Source organism: Squalius cephalus, assembly GCF_949319135.1.
Source record: "Squalius cephalus genome assembly, chromosome: 8".
In the NCBI taxonomy this organism is placed as follows: domain Eukaryota; kingdom Metazoa; phylum Chordata; class Actinopteri; order Cypriniformes; family Leuciscidae; genus Squalius; species Squalius cephalus.
Window position 1 is genome coordinate 37954881 of NC_137129.1, and position 18029 is coordinate 37972909.

An 18029-nucleotide genomic window follows, 5' to 3' on the forward strand; every position below is an offset into this window, starting at 1 on the left:
CTTTGTCCTGCCTGGGTGGTAGCCAGTGGTTCAGTGTGCTTGACCTCAGAAGCGGCTATTATCAGATCCCTTTAGCTGCTGCTGATAAAGAAAAGACAGCCTTCACTTGCCCAGCAGGGTTTTATCAGTTTGAGCGGATGCCTCAGGGGATTTGTGGGGCCCCGGCCACATTTCAACGAATTATGGAAAGGACTGTTGGTGATATGAACCTACTGGAAGTGCTGGTGTATCTGGATGACGTGATCGTTTTTGGAAGAACATTAGAGGAGCACGAGCAGTGCCTTCTTAAAGTCCTCGACAGATTGAAGGAGGAAGGATTAAAGATATCGTTGGATAAATGTCAGTTCTGCTGCCCCTCTGTCACCTACCTTGGCCACATTGTGTCTAGAAATGGCATTGCCACAGACCCCGCAAAGATTGAGGCTGTGAAATCATGGCCACGCCCAGAAAACATCACTGCTCTTCGTTCCTTCCTTGGCTTCTGTGGATATTACAGACGTTTTGTAAAGGATTTCTCCCGAGTCTGTTATCCACTCAACCAGTTGCTTCAGGGCTGCATTGTGGCTGGAAAGACCGGGAAAGGGGCAAAGAAAGATAAGGACATCAAAGAACAGAGGAAAGCACAAGCAGGTACAGCAACAAAAGATTGGTACCATCCTTCTGAGACTTTCGGGGCTAGGTGGGATAAAGACTGTGAGAAAGCTTTTGAGGCTTTAAAGAGAAGTCTTACAGAGGCGCCTGTGCTGGCAATTGCCAACCCAAAACTGTCATATGTGTTGCATGTTGATGCGAGCAGAGAAGGATTGGGAGGTGTCCTCTATCAGGATCAGGGAGAAGGTTTGCGCCCAGTTGCTTTTGTCAGCAGAAGCCTCTCTCCAGCAGAAAAGAATTATCCCACGCATAAGCTCGAGTTTCTGGCGTTAAAATGGGCTGTTGTCAACAAATTGCATGATTACCTCTATGGAGTCAAGTTTGAGGTCCACACAGATAACAATCCATTAACGTATGTCTTAACTACAGCTAAATTGGACGCAACGGGGCATCGATGGTTGGCAGAACTGTCAACATATGATTTTAGTCTGAAGTATCGGCCGGGAAAACAGAACGTGGATGCGGATGCATTGTCACGCCGCCCTCATGCAAATCACAATGCTTCACATGAGAAGGAAACACTGTTTTCCACCAAAGTTCAAGCTGTCTGTCACATGTCCAAAGTCAGAGTACCTCACTGTCACCGGTGCAGAGCTGTAGATCTCATGGGCTCATCCAAAGGTGCGGTGCCCAGAGCCTATTGCAACTTGTCCTTTCTGAACACTCAGCAGTTGCCCAAATTGAGCGCTGCAGAAATCTCAAATTCTCAGCAGAAAGACCCATGCATTGGAGAAGTGTGGCGTGCTATCATTCAGAAAAGTGCCAACCACGCCAACAAAGAGAAACATCCTGATGTGTCATTGGTGTTAAAAGAGTGGGATAAGCTAATGGTCAAAGACTCTGTGTTGTATAGAATGAGCCATCCACCAAACAAACCAGCTCGGCAACAGCTGTTGCTCCCACAGGAGTTCAGAACAACTGTGCTCCAGTCGTTGCATGACCAATCGGGCCATTTGGGGTTTGACAAGACATACGGCCTGATACGAGAGAGGTTTTACTGGCCTCGCATGAAAGTTCAGGTTGAACGGTACTGCAAGAGCTGTCCGAGGTGTATCCAGAGGAAGACGCTGCCTAAAAGAGTTGCTGAGTTGTCGCATCTTAACAGTGACGGACCGATGGATCTCGTCTGTATGGATTTTCTGACGATTGAGCCTGACTCCAGAAATATCTGCAATGTGCTTGTAGTTACAGATCATTACACGAGATATGCTCAAGCTTTTGCAACTAAAGATCAAAAGGCATCGACTGTCGCTAAGGTTCTGTGGGAACAGTACTTTGTCCACTATGGTTTGCCAAGAAGGGTGCACTCAGATCAGGGCAGGGATTTCGAGAGTCGCCTTATCCATGCACTGTTGAGCATGCTTGGCATAAAGAAATCCAGAACCACTCCCTATCACCCTCAGGGTGATCCACAGCCTGAGCGCTTTAATAGAACTCTTCTCAACATGCTTGGAACTTTGGAAACACAAGACAAAAGTAAATGGAGTAAACATCTCAGCCATCTTGTACATGCGTACAATTGCACAGTGAATGAGTCAACAGGCTATTCTCCATATTTTCTAATGTTTGGACGGGAAGCCAGGCTGCCTGTAGACGTGACATTCGGGGTCTCAAGTGATGGCACCTCCACAAAATCCTACTTGAGGTATGTCAAAAACATGAAACGTGAGCTCCAAGCTGCCTATCAGTTGGCTGGGAGGATGGCAGAGAAGAAAAATGAAGGGAACAAGCAACGCTATGATCAGAGAGTTCGTTTCTGTCCATTAGATTCCGGGGACAGGGTCTTGATCCGAAACCTGGGTTTACAAGGGAAGCACAAGCTTGCTGATCGGTGGAAAGATACTCCTTACATTGTGGAGAGTCAACTGCCTGGTTTGCCCGTGTTCAAACTGAAGCCAGAGAGTGGACATGGCTCTGAAAAGATACTGCACCGCAATCACATTCTGCCGATCGGACGGGAGGTGCAGCTGTGGCCTGAGATGAACAAGGAGCCCCCGAAACGAAGGAGAGCCAGCAGGCGGCTCAAAGCAAAGAGAAAAGAGAACTATGATACTCCTTGCTTACCAGCGCCTGAACAGGATAAGATGGAGGTAACATCTGACTCCGAAGATGATGACATGGGTGTATGGCATGACTGTTATGTACCACGAGAGTTACTAGGATCAGAACCTCAAAACATTGATCACTGTGAGCCTTTTAATCTGGATTTGGATCTGGCTGTTTTGACAAGTAACTCAGAAATGAATGAGACAGCTGAAGAACCTGCCGCAGTGGAGGAGGATGACCATTTGGAACAAAATGTGACTGCAGAAACTGTGACACAAGAAAGAGACACTGAAATACAAATGTCAGACGAAATACCTGAGAGACTAAACAGTATAACAGAAAGCCCTGACAAGACCACTCGACCTCTGAGACTAAAGAAAGCTCCAACCAGACTAACTTATGACTTTCTAGGGACCCCAACGTCAGTAGCAGTTGCTACACATAGTGCTACCGTAGTTGAGATTAATGACAAGAAAGATTCTTTAGTCCTATCTCCTGTTAAGAGATATACAAGTTCTTTTTACAAGTGGATAGGTTAAGGGGAATGTTAATAATCTTCTTAACACAATCTTTTAAGAAAATTTGTTTATTTTCTTGAATGTGCTTTACGGTGTTAGACATGTCATGAGGGCATGACCATTTTTTTTGTGGGGGGAGAATGTAGCACCCTGCTAAATGTATATATTGTTTGTTTTGTGTTCTGTTAACAGAAATACAGTATATCCTGAAATATGGGCCAGTTTAATTGTCCCTGGTGTGTAATACATTTTTGTATTAATACGTGTTAATGCAGTTATAAAGGGGAGGTGTTGAAAAATATCCTCTGTTGTGAGTAACCTTTGAACCCTCTGTCATTTTATTTTGCATTGGGTGGCCAGGTGTCAGTTTTGTTTGTTATCCAATCAGTGCCTCCAGAGAGAAGTTGAGCAACCTATCGGGTTGTTGAGGGGGCGGGACTAAAAAAGAGAGCGAGACTGAAAACAAGAGTGACGAGGAAAAGAACCGGAGAGATAGTTACAAGCTAAAGTTAGTTCTAAGTTCTGTATGATACTGGTCATCGAAGTTAAGAGCCAGAGGGGGATTTTTCTTGGTTTTTGTCAGTGTGTAACCCTGTTAAAACGTGAGAGTGAGCTTTGTTTTGGAGCTGGTTAAATGGGTCACGGAGATTCTACTGAAGTGAAACTAACGCCATAGCTATGTGCAAACTGCTAATAGCCACGTGCGAACTGCTAATAGCCATGTGCGAACTGCTAATACATAGCCATGTGAGAACTGCTACTATATAGCCAGAAATCCACTTTGCCACCGAGTTTCTGAGTGAGTATGGACATTGTGAACTAAAATGAAATTGACATTTTTGGACAATATATAGTTAAGCTCATTCGATTTTGTGAACTTTTGGCTAGTGTGCGTCAGATGCTGCCACCCATGTTGCTGCAATAGATGTGCTCAGGATTCACGCTGCAGGCCAGAGGTGTCGCGTTTGCACATGGACGGATGGAGCTTCAGGACGGGTTTCCTCATTGCGTATCTCACCATTGGACGGAACGGTTTGGATAGACGGTCACTATAATCTTTCTGTTACCGAGGAATCGTGAGTAACTGTTACAGACAATATTATTTGGAAATGTTTCAACTGAGCTCCAACAAGCGCGCCAACGTTGTGGTACCACAAAACTGAGACATAAAAGTAGAAAAAACCCCGGGGTATTGTTCATTGTTATTTCATTTGGAACATGAGGACATTTTAAAAGGTTAACTCACCTAGTTCTAAAAAAAAACAATATAAATACATTTTGAGTATAACATTCAATTGTTGTGGTCTGATATTTAAGTGTGTGCGATTTTAGTTTCATTTTTTTTTGCAAATTAGGGTTATAGCGGCTAAGTATATGTGCATGGGAGTTTTATGCTCACAGTGGAAAAAAAAAAAAAACAAACGAACACAGTATAGCTATATTTAAGCTAACCAGGCCTCTCTACACTCTAGCCAGAGTCGCATGCCCGAAGTTTAAGTTGCTGTGATTACATCCTGATTTTAAATTCTAGTAACCTTTCACCAATTCATTCCCCATGCACATGATATCTCTTTAAAAAAAGTGGAATTGTGTGGGAGGGTTACAGAAAAATCTATAATTTTGACCCATACAATGTTTTGTTGGCTATTGCCACAAATATACCCGTGCAACATAAGACTGGTTTTGTGATCCAGGGTCACATTTTGACTATGAAAAACCAATGATGAAAAAATAGCAACACATGTTTAGATTTTTAATTATATAAATAATTTTCATTGAGTATTTCATATTAGGGCTGTAAATTCATTTATTGTGTTTGACAGGAGTGATGATCAGTGGAGTTGAGTTTTTACCTCCATCATTAAGTTTTGGGCTAACAAATGGATAGAGTTTCCCAGTGAAAGACTGATCAGTGAAAGAGTAGAGATGAGAGCTGGACTTTACATCATAAAAGGAGACCAGACCCTTCACATAATCCACAAACACACCGACCCGCTGCGGCTTCACTCTCACACACAGAGAGACACGAGGACCAGCACAGGCTTTATATTCATTCTCATTCCTCAGAACCACAGTCCAGTATCCATTACTGGGATTCAGTGTGATCTTTCCCTTCCTGTTAATGGATTCACTGGCCACTCCTAAATCCCAGTCAGTCTTTCCCTTCACCTGCACCTCAAAATAAAATCTCCCTGAGGAGAATCCCTCCTTTCCCAGGACACATGCATATCTATCAAATCTCTCTGGTTTGTCTGGGAGTTTCTGTCTAATGTCTCCATGTCTCACTTGTTTTCCATTATCAGACAGGATGAGATATGGATTAGCTGTATCAGGATCCAGGCTCACATCCACTGAGAAAACAGAGAATATAATTCACAATACAGATATTTAGTGATGATGTTTGTAATATGTAATCAGTGTTTAATCATACTGTGGGTCAGTGATGAAGCTGTGAGTATCTGAATGTAATCTAGTGTAGTGCAGACAGCACACTGTACCTGCATACTGCTGTCTCCTCTTCAGTTCTGTAGAGACTAATGACAATAAAACACCATCAGATCTTTGGCATGTTTATGTGTGAATTTATAGACAGGGATGCACATAAGTGGTGCGCAGGTGCGCATGCGCTACCCAATTAAACAATGCGTACCAGATGAATTGCCGCAACCCTCATTTGCGTACCTAAGATTTGGGGATAGATAGGTGCGCAATCTGTGGTGTTGGATAGGCCTCAGAACTAGAGATGCGCGGATGGGCTATTTCATCCGCAACCGCATCGCAAAACTCATCATCCGTCCGCCATCCATCCGCACCAACGTTTTTGACCAATTTTCAAAACCGCACCCGCCCGCCATCCGCTGATTGGGCAATGCAAGGCGCTGCTGATGACAGCCGCGAGACTAGAAAACTCTCTTACCTCAGAATATCAGCAGTGAACTCCGTCTCCGATCGGCGCACATGGACAAAAATAAATAAATTATTTAAATAAATAAATAGCCTAAATTAAACGAACTTCGGCAAACCTGACCGTACAATATTTTCATTGTAGCCTAACAGAAAACGCATTTTGGCACATCATTTAGGATTTTTCATTGGTGCGCCATCAGCTAGCCTATGCCTACAAAAGACATGAAATTTAATAGCCTATTAATAATTGATCCATGTCGGTATACACAGCCTAATATTTTACACTTAGGCTATAATTAAAAAATAGCCTAAACAATCAAGACAGCCTATTTACTTTTTTATTTATTAAAACCACGAAATCGGTTAATGAAACATGGATTAAAATTAAGATACAATTAATACAAAACGAAATTAGCTTTAAAGAAAGGCTTTGTGCTTTCTGTTTGAGGTCTCTGTGAAAGTTTGAAATTCTTTTAGTGCCGCGGCGCTTTCAGAGTGGTCGCGTCCGTAATGGAGAACTGTCACTCACGTAAGATTGTTTTTTTCCTCATAAATGACAAAAAAAAAAAAAAAAAAAAAAAAAAAGACAAACCATCAATAAAAAAATAAATAAAAATTATATATAAAAAAGGATGGATTTATAGCGTTTGGGGGAAAAAATGGATGGATGACCTTCTATTGCCTTCGTTTTTAATTATCCTTTTTTGAGTTTGTCACGTAAAGTTACCTCCTTCGCCGGCGTTGCCATAATAACAAGCAGTCTGCATAGACTCGACTAGGCCATATTAGCCTACTGCCTGATAAAAATTTGACTATTTTAAAGTGTGCTCGATTTTTATTTTTTATTTATTTTTTATTTGGATGTAGGTATAGTCAGATAACAATATTTAACAATATATTAGACTATGTATCCCTCTAATTTGTTCCTCCTGTGAGGTGGGTTAAGGAAAAAATGCATTTGAAAATGTGAGGACCAAGCAACAACCCCAGGTTCTCCCCTGAGAACAAGACCAAAAATGTTATGTGCACCCCTGATTATAGACAAGATTTAAGGTCATATTTAAAGAATTGTGTAAAACATCATGTTTAATCTGATCAATGTTTCTCTGCTGATATTTAGAGAATCCCTGAACTCCTATTGTGTTTGAGCTCGAAATATTCCTCCTTTTTAGAACATCTTTGGGAATGTTTTTTGAAACATTTCATGACATTTTTATTGTAGATATTTTTATGCCTAATGTTATGATTAGTGTTGTGGTTATTCAGCAAAGACAACACTATAAAAAATAATCTTTAATACAATTAAAATGAAAGCCCAGCACTGCAAAGCTGTTTGAACCACAGGTCAGAAATGTTCCTTTAAGAACAAATTTGCATCTTAATTCATGATGTTTATTGATTTGATTTTCTTCTGCTAAACTGATTTTATCTGACACATAATCACAACATTTAATGAAACAGCTGAAAAGATCAACAGAAAATTAATGTTTCTTCTCTTATTTCAGCTTTAACAGACTCATTCTTCATTACTGATATTAAAAGAAGATAAATATATGTATCTGTACGGTGTATTTGATATTGCCGTACCATTTTGCATGAGTTTCTCCTGTAGAGAGTCCTGCAGTTTAGTCAGAGCTCTCCTCAGAGTCTCCAGACTCTCATCAGTCTTCACACTGATCTCAGACCAGTTCCTGGTGTTTCTAGAGCTGCACAGGGATGAGTAAATCTACAGCAGGAGAGAGGAGAAATCCTTCAGCATGGGGAGTGTTATGGTGTCATATACTGCATTATCATTGATCAGAGAGATGTTGACTGACCTGTAGGAGGTGGAGGTGATCTTCAGTGTGTGAGAGCTGCTCCAGCTCAGTGTTTCTCATCTTTAGCTCAGTGATCTCCTGCTCCAGCTCTTCAATGAGCTCTTCCTCCTGTTTCTCTGCTGCTTTCTGCTGCTCCTCCATCATCTCCAGCAGTTCAGTCTGACATCTCTCAATGGAGCGGATGAGATCAGTGAAGAGCTCCACGCGGGCTGCTTTCTCCTTCTCTGTGTTTCTCTGCTCAACCAGGACAATCAACACATTATTAGAGGAGTTTGTTAAGAGACAAACGTCTCGGTTACGTATGTAACCTTTGTTCCCTGAGTAGGGAACGGAGACGTCACGTCGGATGACGACGAATGGGGTTTCGCTTAGAAAGCCTCTCCTTCGAGTATACAAAACGAGCCAATGGCAAGCGTGCCCTCGGTCAGGGAATAAAGCAGGTCGCAATGGGACGAGTCGTGGGAGGCAAACAGATCTACCTTTGTGTCCCTGAACTGATCCCAAATCAGCTGAACCGAGTCTCCATTCTCCAAGGAGAGGCCGAAGCCGAGACAGCTCGACGGCCGCAAGGTTCAGGTCTCCCAGGATATAAATGGCTCGAAGTGACCTCAGATGCTTCTGACTCCATATGAGGAGGTGGCGAGCGAGTTGCGACATACGGCGGGAATGTAGACCACCTTGATGGTTGATGTACACTACTGTCGCGGTATTGTCTGATCGGACTAGTACGTGCTGATCCCTGAGCAATGCACGGAAGCGATGCAGGGCGAGACGTACAGCCAGCAACTCAAGGCAATTGACAAGCCAAAGGTGCTGGGGTCCTGTCCAGGAGCCCGCGGCAGCATGTCCATTGCACATGGCGCCCCAGCCCGTGGTGGAGGCATCTGTTGATACAACAGCATGCCGGGAAACTCGTTCTAAGGGCACTCCGGCCCGAAGAAAACTGAGGTTTGTCCACAGGGTGAAGGTCTGATGGCAGGCCGGAGTCACTGGGACTTGGAGCGTGCCGTGTTGCCATGCCCACCTCAGGACTCAATCGCGAAGCCAAAGCTGAAGCGGTCTCATATGAAGCAATCCGAGCGCCGTTACTGCGGCTGCGGATGCCATATGCCCCAGGAGCCTCTGAAATAGTTTCAGTGGAACCGCTTTCTTGCCCTCGAACTGGCGAAGACCAGTCAGCAGTGGCTGTGCGCGCTCGCTCGTAAGCTGTGCGCACATGGCGACCGAGTCGATCTCCATACCGAGAAAAGAGATCCTCTGCACGGGGCAGAGTTTGCTCTTCTCCCAGTTGACCGGTGCCGGAGCACTAGGTCCCTGTGTTAGCCAGTCGTCGAGATAGTTCAGGGTGCGAACCCCGTGTTCCCGGAGGGGAACAAGGGCTGCCTCGACGACTTTCGTGAAGACGCGAGGAGACAGGGCTAGCCCGAATGGGAGAACCGCGTACTGGTATGCCCGCCCCTCGAAAGCAATCCGAAGAAACGGTCTGTTTCGAGGTAAAATGGAGACATGGAAGTAGGCGTCCTTCAGGTCGATCGCTGCAAACCAATCCTGCAGCCGCACACACTGGAGGATGCGTTTGGCTGTGAGCATCTTGAACGGCAGCCTGTGAAGGGAGCGGTTCAAGATGCGCAGGTCGAGGATTGGCCGTAACCCACCAGATTTTTTCAGTACAATGAAATAGGGGCTGTAGAAGCCGGACTTTATTTTGACTGGAGGGACAGTCTCGATCGCACCCTTCGCCAGTAGGGCGGCGACCTCCGCTCTCATGACAGGGGCAACTGTACCAGTGGGGTCACGCGAACCACAGACGTACCCTCTGTGGTGCAGCGAGGCAGAATGAGCAGCCCAGGCGTGGGTGGCATAGTGGCCCGATGCAGAGGCACGGTCATTAGCCGCATCCTGCCAGAGGAGACCAGGGAAGGACCAGCGTTCCACAGGGGTGTGCTCTGGCAGGGGTCTGGCGACAGTTAGGGACGAGAGTGGCAAGGCTCGTGAGCGGCGCACATTGTCATCCACAGCCTCTTGGGGCTTGGAGGAAGGGGCATCAGTTCTTGAAACAAGAGATTCTCCCCCGGCCCTCCACCGGGGGAAGGAGTGACCCTGCTACCAGCTCCTTAGAAGAACTGAGCCCTAACTCCAAGCTCCCCGTCTCGAGAGTGCTGCTTAGCCTGGCGTTTGGCCAGCTAAGGGGCAGAGACTGGCAGTGCCGCCCTCCTGCATCTTCCTCCTGCTCGGGCTGATGAAGGCTCGAGGGGAGGAGCCGCAGGGAGGCGACCTCGGTGGGAAGCAGACTAAGGTGACCGCACGGATGGATGACCGTTGGTGCAGATGGCCTCAGTCCGCTTCCGGGGAGGGTCGAAGACTGTTGGGCGCAGTCCTCAACCACACAGCCGAGGAGCCCAGCCTGGGACATGGGGCAGCTGAGAAAATGAATTCTCAGACCCCCTCTCATCAACCTGTCTGAGCCCATCCCTGGACCACACCTGTGGGCATCACCTGGCCCGAGATCACGCAGACTCCCGGACATGGGAGGCATAGCGTCCCTGTGTGGGGGTATGGTCGAGTTTCCACGTTCTGTCAGTGTTGGCCAGGGAAGGACCAGCGTTCCACGGCGGCCTGGTCTGACAGAACTCCCGAGTCAGCACTGCCTCGAAGGCGAAGGCAACACACAGCTTTTCATGCCTGTGCCACGATAGCCTGCACAGCCCATGATCGAAACGCGATCGAGTGCAGCGAAGGTGGAGGACGCCCGCGGGCCGTGATAAGTCACAAGGACTCTCGCGAGCCGGAGGTGTCCTGATGCACATCCGGGAGAAAGGCACTGTGAGCGAGTGCTGTAGAGCAACACGCACCCAGGAACCAATCGTAAGCCTACAGCGCTTGGGGGGAGGGCGCCACTCCAACCGATGCTTTCAGCTGCCCGGGAAAGCATGGCCATCAGCTCTGGATCTGACTCGACTAACGCTGACACTCCCGAGGGAGGCAACGCAGTCGAATCCTCATTTCCAGAGGAATCAAGCACGCCTTGTGATGCTGTGTGTGACATGACACCATCTGCTGGAGCCCCGAATGAAAACACTGGGTCCCCGAGAGGAACCAGGCACACACGTAAGCCCCACGGTTTACGATGTGGAGGGGGGCGTGGCCCGAAGAAAGCTCGTTGGAATTATGCCACACCATAACCCTCAGATCACCCTGGCCACCAGCCAAAGTATCCCCTCTCGAGGAAGAGATAGATTGGGGTGTGGCAGAGGGGACTCTCACACAGAGATCATTGAGTCTCGATCTATAAACATCGCGATGGTCATGTTCCCGCAATGAAAACATGACTCATCCACGAGTGCTACCAAGCGTGATTAAGCCCAACACGCGAAACAGCGCTCGTGACCATTAGGCAGATGAATCACGTGCCCACATCCAGTAAATACACGGGCGAGCCCTCTTGAAAAAGACATGCCACGTGCAGCTCTTTTAAAGAGAGGAAAAAACGCCCAGGGAGAAACACACACACTGTCGGCAGATCACTGCACAGATCAGCAGCAGGCAATGCGATCTCGCTGGAACGCGCAGCGTTCAGTGGAACACACTAAAGAGTCGCTCGTCTCGTAGAGTGAAGATGATTCAGAATGGCTTGCAGGAGTGAAGAAAACTCTTGGCTCCGAAGTAAAAACATATATGCATGTTGCCAGCGTACTTCCTTATATACCCACGACGTGGGGCGGACTTACGCTATGCAAATTCTGCAGACCCATGGCATTTTCTTGCCATTGGCTCGTTGTGTTATTACTTTACTAAGTGATCAGGAAAATCACAGACGTGTTGGTATTCAGACCAACAGTGTGACTGTGAGTGTGAAATTGCCTTTATACAACAATTCAATAAACAACAATAGATATTAAAATTATTTTAATTAAATTATTTTAAACTCACTTTTCTGACTTCTGCTGAGTGTTTGACGTCTTGAATCTTCTTGATTCTGTCCTGGATCATCTGCTGTGTGTCTTTCTGTGTCTTCATCAGTTGAGTCTACAGACAGAGAACAACATGTTTTCATAATTGATTCATTTATATTAAAGAACATGTGATTCCTCATGATAAGAGCCATTTAAAATCAGTTTGTCAGTAACTTTTACCTTCTTCTCTTCACTCTCCTCTTCTATAGAAACAGTGTTGTGGTTCATGTGGTCTGTTACACCACACATCAGGCACACGATAGTCTGATCATCTCTACAGAACAGCTCCAGAGGTCTCTCATGTTTCTGACATATATAGTCCTCCAGATTACTCACAGGATTGATCAGTTTGTGTTTCTTTAAACCTGCCACTCTCAAATGACGCTCCAGGTGAGTTTCACAGTAAGAGCTCTGACACACCAGACACGACCTCAGGGCTTTCAGCTTTCTTTCCTCACAGACGTCACACAGAACTTCAGCTTTTTTCAGAACTTCAGCTTTTTTCAGTAATTCAGCTTTTTTCTCAGGACTTTTCCTTTTACAGTGATCTACGAGCTCTCGGAGTGTGGTGTTAATCTTGAGATCAGGTCTGTGCTTGAATGTTTCTTTACAATATGGACAGTTGCAGGTCTGGCTGTTGTCCCAGCACTTATTCAGACAGGTCTTGCAGAAGTTGTGTCCACATGGAGTGCTGACTGGATTAGTGAACACGTCCAGACATATAGAGCACTGAAGCTCCTCAGTCAGTGGACCGCTGGAGGAAGACATCGCTGGAGAGAGAAATGATGAAGATAAATCACCTGCACTACTAGTCTAAAGTTTGGACTCACCTGAAACAAACACAGTTTTTTCTTGTTCTTAAAACACTCTTTGATCTAATGGTGTCTGCTGACTTATTTAAGTTTATTTAGGATTAGTGTGCATGTGAACTCCTTCAGTACTTTGAATGATCTCATATATATGAGAGAACATGTACAGTCAGCTGGTCATTTCTGCAACCCAGACAAGCAGATCAGAACCCTAATGTGAAGCTCATTACCAGACCACTTACCAAATAAGGAAATGCATGAGCGAGATATATTAATTTGAGCTCAAATTATTGTATCATCTTATTTGAAGTTCATTTGATCAATTATTTTCTTAGTTCATTAAAACATAGAAAACCACCAACAACACAAACACTATAACAGAATTACAGTATTGATTTATATTACCTTTTCACTTTTTTTCACTATGAAATATAGATAACATACAATATTTAGCTAAAATGTATAAATATGAGAAGCTACTGTACATTCCTGAACTAAAATATTATCGTATGAGAAAAGTTAATGCACTTAATCTTTCTTTTTGTTTTTTTGACTTACATGGAGGTTGATTTTTACTCCGTCTCCTGTTTGTTCTTTCTTTTGTTGATGTTGGTGAAGATTCTGCCATTGTTCTTTCTCTCCTCAGGTCGTTTAAAAAAAAGAAAGAAAATAAATACAGTATCATGACCAAAGGACTGATAAGAAACATCTATGTCCATTTGCTCCTTGTAATTGTGTATATTTGGTCACTCGGCTATACATAAAATCTTACTCCATAGAGTCAGTGTGGTTACTTATTCTTCATACTATTATTTCACATCAGTCGATGTCAAACAGCACACGGTTCATTCACTCTTGTGAACAACTCTTCACTGTTATCAACCTCTGAAAGAGAGGGACGTTTTTTTTCTCTCAAACTTAAAACCAAATTGGATCATTGCAGTTTAATAAATATTTATCAATATTTACTATTTACTATCATTGCTGAAATTCTGTGAGATTCATAAACTCACTGAACAATCTGAGCTTTGACCTGCTGTTTAGACTGAAGAAAGTACACTATACAGGGTAAAAGTGAAATATTTTTTTAACAAAAAATATATCTTTATTTAAAGCTAAATAAATCTCTTCACAAAATACATTATTTAGTCAAGTGTAGTTTTAATTTTATTTAATGTAAATGTGATTTTCATCTGCAGTTTAGCAGGTTTGTGTTCAGTGAATCTGCAGGTCATTTACTTCCTGTTTCTTTAGTCTTTCTGTCCTGTGACAAAATGACAGAAACACCTAACTTTGCTTTACAACCAATCAAATGACACACTTTTAATACAATTCTGATACCATTTCAGTGCAGTAAACAACTAAAGTAGTTGAGTATTATATATGCATAACATGGTTCTGTTCAACTTACTCTAGTTCGACATAAACCTACTAAACCAGGTCACTTCCATTAGAAACCTGTTCAGCACAATCTCTCTTATATTTCTATCTCTTACCTGTGAGGATCAGATGTGTCCACAAGACTCTTTGAGCGGATCAATAAATATTCTGTAGTTTAAAAAGGTTGATCGTTTCAGGAGTCCATATTGTTGTTGATCAAGTTAGTTTCACTTTCTCTGAACTACAGTGATGTCAGAGAGTGATGTCAGAGCTCCTCCTGTATTCACACACTTATGGTACATGTGTTGTCAACGGTATCCAATGGTGGGAAAATGTTTTTGTTAGTTACTGTATATGCCTCAAATATTAAAAAAATATAATGTTGATTTGTTCTCTGATATTGAAAATGAGATTAAAGTAAGAAAAAGATTTCACGATCTTGAAACGATTCTAGATGGGGACTTTAATATTGTCCCAGATGTTAAGATAGAATTCCTTTTCCAATAAGATCATCTACAGGCAATTCAGAGCTATCTATATTCTGTGAAAATTTAGGGGTAATTGATATATGGAGATATACACACCCACATTTGAAAGAGTTCACATGGAGTAACAGGGATAAATCTAAACAGTCAAGAATCGATTTTTGGTTCATTTCTAATTCATTAGAACAAAATACAAACAGAGTATCAATTGAACCATCGATATTGTCTGATCACAAAATGATTTATCTTCTTATTAAAAGGAATAAAGAAGCTTCATATAAAGGCTACAAGACTTATTGGAAACTTAATAACAGATTATTAGAAAATGATAGTTTTCAACATGAAATTAAGAAGATAATACAAACATATTGGAATCAAGCGAAAAAAATTATACTGTAAAAATTGGGAGTTTATGAAGTTTCAGATTAGATATTAGTGCAATTGATAAAGGCAAAGAAGTTGCAAAGTCTAATAAGTCAAAGGAAGAGGAAATTATTAGAGCTATTTGTAACATCACTAATAATAATACTGATGGGAATTCTAATTTGTTAATGAATCTGCAGGCTGAGTTAGATAAATTATATATAATCAAGGCAAAAGGAACATTTGTTAGATCATGAAGACGTTGGTCAGAGGAAGGGGAAACTAATTCCAGATACTTTTATAATTTGGAGAAAGGAATGGAGAGTATACATCTATTAGAAAGCCTAATATTAATGGCCATGAAACACAGGACCCTGTTATTATTTCAAAATTATGTCTCAAATTTTTATGGTAAACTACATATATATATATATTTGGGGATATTTGGGGATATTTTATTTAATTAATCAATCAAAAATACTATTGATCAGCATTACCAAACGTGGACTTTTTCCACTAGAAACAAACATTGATGTATTATTTTAATCTAATACTGTGAAGCTGCTTTGATACAATCTGTATTGTCAAAAGCGCTATATAAATAAACCTGACTTGACTTGATATACACTCTAAAAAATGCTCAGTGGCGTTTTCTTGCGGAGGCCAAGGGAAGCCAGGCTTCCTCACTTTTTCAGAATATAATCGTCATTTAATAAACACTTTTGTTTTCACAGTTTACGTAATCCTTCTGTCATCTCCTCATCGTCTCTCTTTCATTACTGAGCGTTTTATGATGTGTAAAACAGCGCCCCTATAAAAGTGACATGGTGAATGAGCATTGAAAACATGGTACTGCACCCTGTGTCTGTGAGGAGGCCAGGCTGAGTTGGCGTCCCTTGATAGAAAAAAAGAAAGAATGATTAACCAATCAGGTGACGCTATTGTCACGACACTGCTCCCCTGTGATTGGTCAGGACAGTGTCAAGGGAAGCCATGAACTTGTTGGCATCAGGCCAATCACATCACGTTAACATCGTCAATGAATGAATGAATGAAATAGCGGAAGATTTGTGGATTTGTGTTGACATCTTGTTTAGCTAGTTAGCTAAAATTATTAATTGTAATTATGGAGGGTGGAGATTTGGAGTATTTGATAAAAAAAAAAACGTTTTTTTTTACGTGATTAGTTCTTACTGTCTTGCGTGCTTTGATTAAGCAGCATGAGTGCACATTGTTGTTTATTGTTGTGAATAACCGCTATTAATCCTCGCATGAGGGTCACACCGATTTAAAGGTGTAAAAGAAATGAAAAAGGTTATCTTCTTGTTTCCTATCTATCTGCGAATGTTTTAATGAAAAGACCATAAGATGTTTAAGAGGACTGACTGTGTGTGTGAGAGAAAGAGAAAGAGTGAGAGAGAGAGATCGCGTCTGGTCTGAACTGCCCATTTAGCGATGTGATAAACTTATTTTTTTAATGTGATTATAAGTTAGTTCTTCTTACTGTTTCTTGCGTGCTTTGATTAAGCAGCATGTGAGTGCACTTTGTTGTTTATTGTTGTAATTGTTTGTGAATAACCGCTATTGTATATCCTTACATGAGCGTCACACCGATTTAAGGGTATTAAATGAAAAAGGTTATCTTCTTGTTGCTTACCGTTGGCGTTTCCTTTCTGCGAATGTTTTAATAAAAAACACCATGAAAGATGTATAAGAGGACTGACTGTGTGTGTGAGAGAGAGAGAGAGAGACCGTGCTCAAAGTGTTGGATTGTAACAAGCGTAAGTCCCGGTAAGATGATGCTGGGTGCTCTAATAGTTCATCCAAATAACAATATATAAATGGTAACGTATGATTTTCTGCCCCCACCCCTTAAAACACACAGCTTAGAGGTTGTGTCTTAATTGGCTTCCTCAGAAATTTTCCCCACGCCACGCCACTGAAAATGCTGGGTTGTTTTTTAACCCAGAATGCTGGGTCAAGTCTGTAGGGTAATTTTGTTGGGTTATTTTATCACATTTTAAACACCTTTGGGTAGTTTTAATTTTCCAGTTTTTGGGTTAAACCTGCTGGGTCGCAACGCTGGGTTGTTTCACAAGCTTCCCGCCTTGGAGATGTTTAAATTCGCTCCCAAGCTGTCATTTTGAGAGGACAAAGGGGCAAAGCAGCTGGGTGCAACTGTTTTAAGGTAAGTTTATATAATGTTTTATTTTATTCTTTATTAATAATTAGTTTGAATTAGCACAATTATAACTTTTTTCGCACCAATAATTCTTAAACTTATATAGTCAGACTAAAATTGGTGATGCAACTTGTACGACAAACAGTTATTACCTCAGAATCAGATATTGACTCGCATAGTCATTTTAATGTGAGACGACAGATTAATACAGTTAATGATTCTGTATCACACGGAACTATGAAATATGTGAATATCTGTGAAAACAGAGGAAAGAGTCGTTTCTGTCAAAGCGAATTGAACAAAGTGAGTCGAGTCACTCAAAACAAAACAATTGAGTAATATTGTTGAGATTTAGAAATATTGTGCTCTCATTTATATTTGATTTGTTTACCTTGTATTTATTTTTCTTTGAACCAGGCCCTGCAGTTGCAGTGTGTATGTCATGTGACCTAATCAGTGACTGAGTGAATGCACATGTTTCTGTTTAAATAAAAGTGCGCCAGTCTGAACGAAACTGGTGGATGTGAAACAGTATTCCCTGTTGTCTGCTTGAGTCACTCTGCTAACAGGTTATGGGCCCAGAATACGGGTGTAAAGTCGCTGGGTAAAAGTCGCAACGAAAACTGCGTGTACCCGAGTTTGTAAGAGAAGTGACATGAGGCTGCAAACATGAGCAGAAAGACAAAAGCAGCGGTATCAACGAGCCGCTGGTCAAGGCTTGTCTTTGACGGAGATGAAAAGAATTATGAGTTATGGGAGACGAAATTTTTGGGTCACCTTTTTTTGCAAGGACTGAAAGAGACTATTTTAAATGAGCCTTCTGTCGAAGATGAGGAAGACGAGACGAAAAACGCCGAAGCCTATGCTGAGCTGATACAGTTCCTGGATGACAAAAGCCTGTCGCTGGTCCAACCTGAT

The 18029-nt window shown here is 42.6% G+C and overlaps 1 protein-coding gene and 1 pseudogene across 2 annotated transcripts in view; both read right to left on the reverse strand.

The window, feature by feature from the left end:
- LOC307163332 overlaps nt 1–14275 on the reverse strand; it is a 71851-nt pseudogene extending 57576 nt beyond the window's left edge. Inside the window, exons 1-2 of the transcript XR_013824075.1 lie at nt 14198–14275; nt 13260–13342 (exon numbers count right to left, since the gene is read on the reverse strand). The product of XR_013824075.1 is annotated as an uncharacterized misc_RNA (transcript). The remainder of the gene's footprint in view (nt 1–13259; nt 13343–14197) is intronic.
- On the reverse strand, nt 4568–12662 carry LOC307163572 (E3 ubiquitin-protein ligase TRIM39-like). The gene is made up of 6 exons (XM_079879678.1): nt 12073–12662; nt 11870–11965; nt 7940–8173; nt 7710–7848; nt 5714–5749; nt 4568–5566 (listed from the first exon to the last, which is right to left on the reverse strand). The coding sequence occupies exons 1-6, from the start codon at nt 12658–12660 to the stop codon at nt 5019–5021; spliced, it is 1641 nt and encodes a 546-aa protein (XP_079735804.1). The 5' UTR covers nt 12661–12662; the 3' UTR covers nt 4568–5018.
- Nucleotides 14276–18029: the final 3754 nt, after the last annotated feature.

Coding starts and splice junctions, on each gene's coding strand:
- LOC307163572 (XM_079879678.1), bottom strand. CDS start 12,660: ATGTCTTCCTCCAGCGGTCCACTGACTGAGGAGCTTCAGTGCTCTATA. Junction 5,750..7,709: donor GGAGAAACTCATGCAAAATG/GTACGGCAATAT, acceptor TATTGTCATTAG/TCTCTACAGAACTGAAGAGG. Junction 5,567..5,713: donor GAGGAGACAGCAGTATGCAG/GTACAGTGTGCT, acceptor CTGTTTTCTCAG/TGGATGTGAGCCTGGATCCT.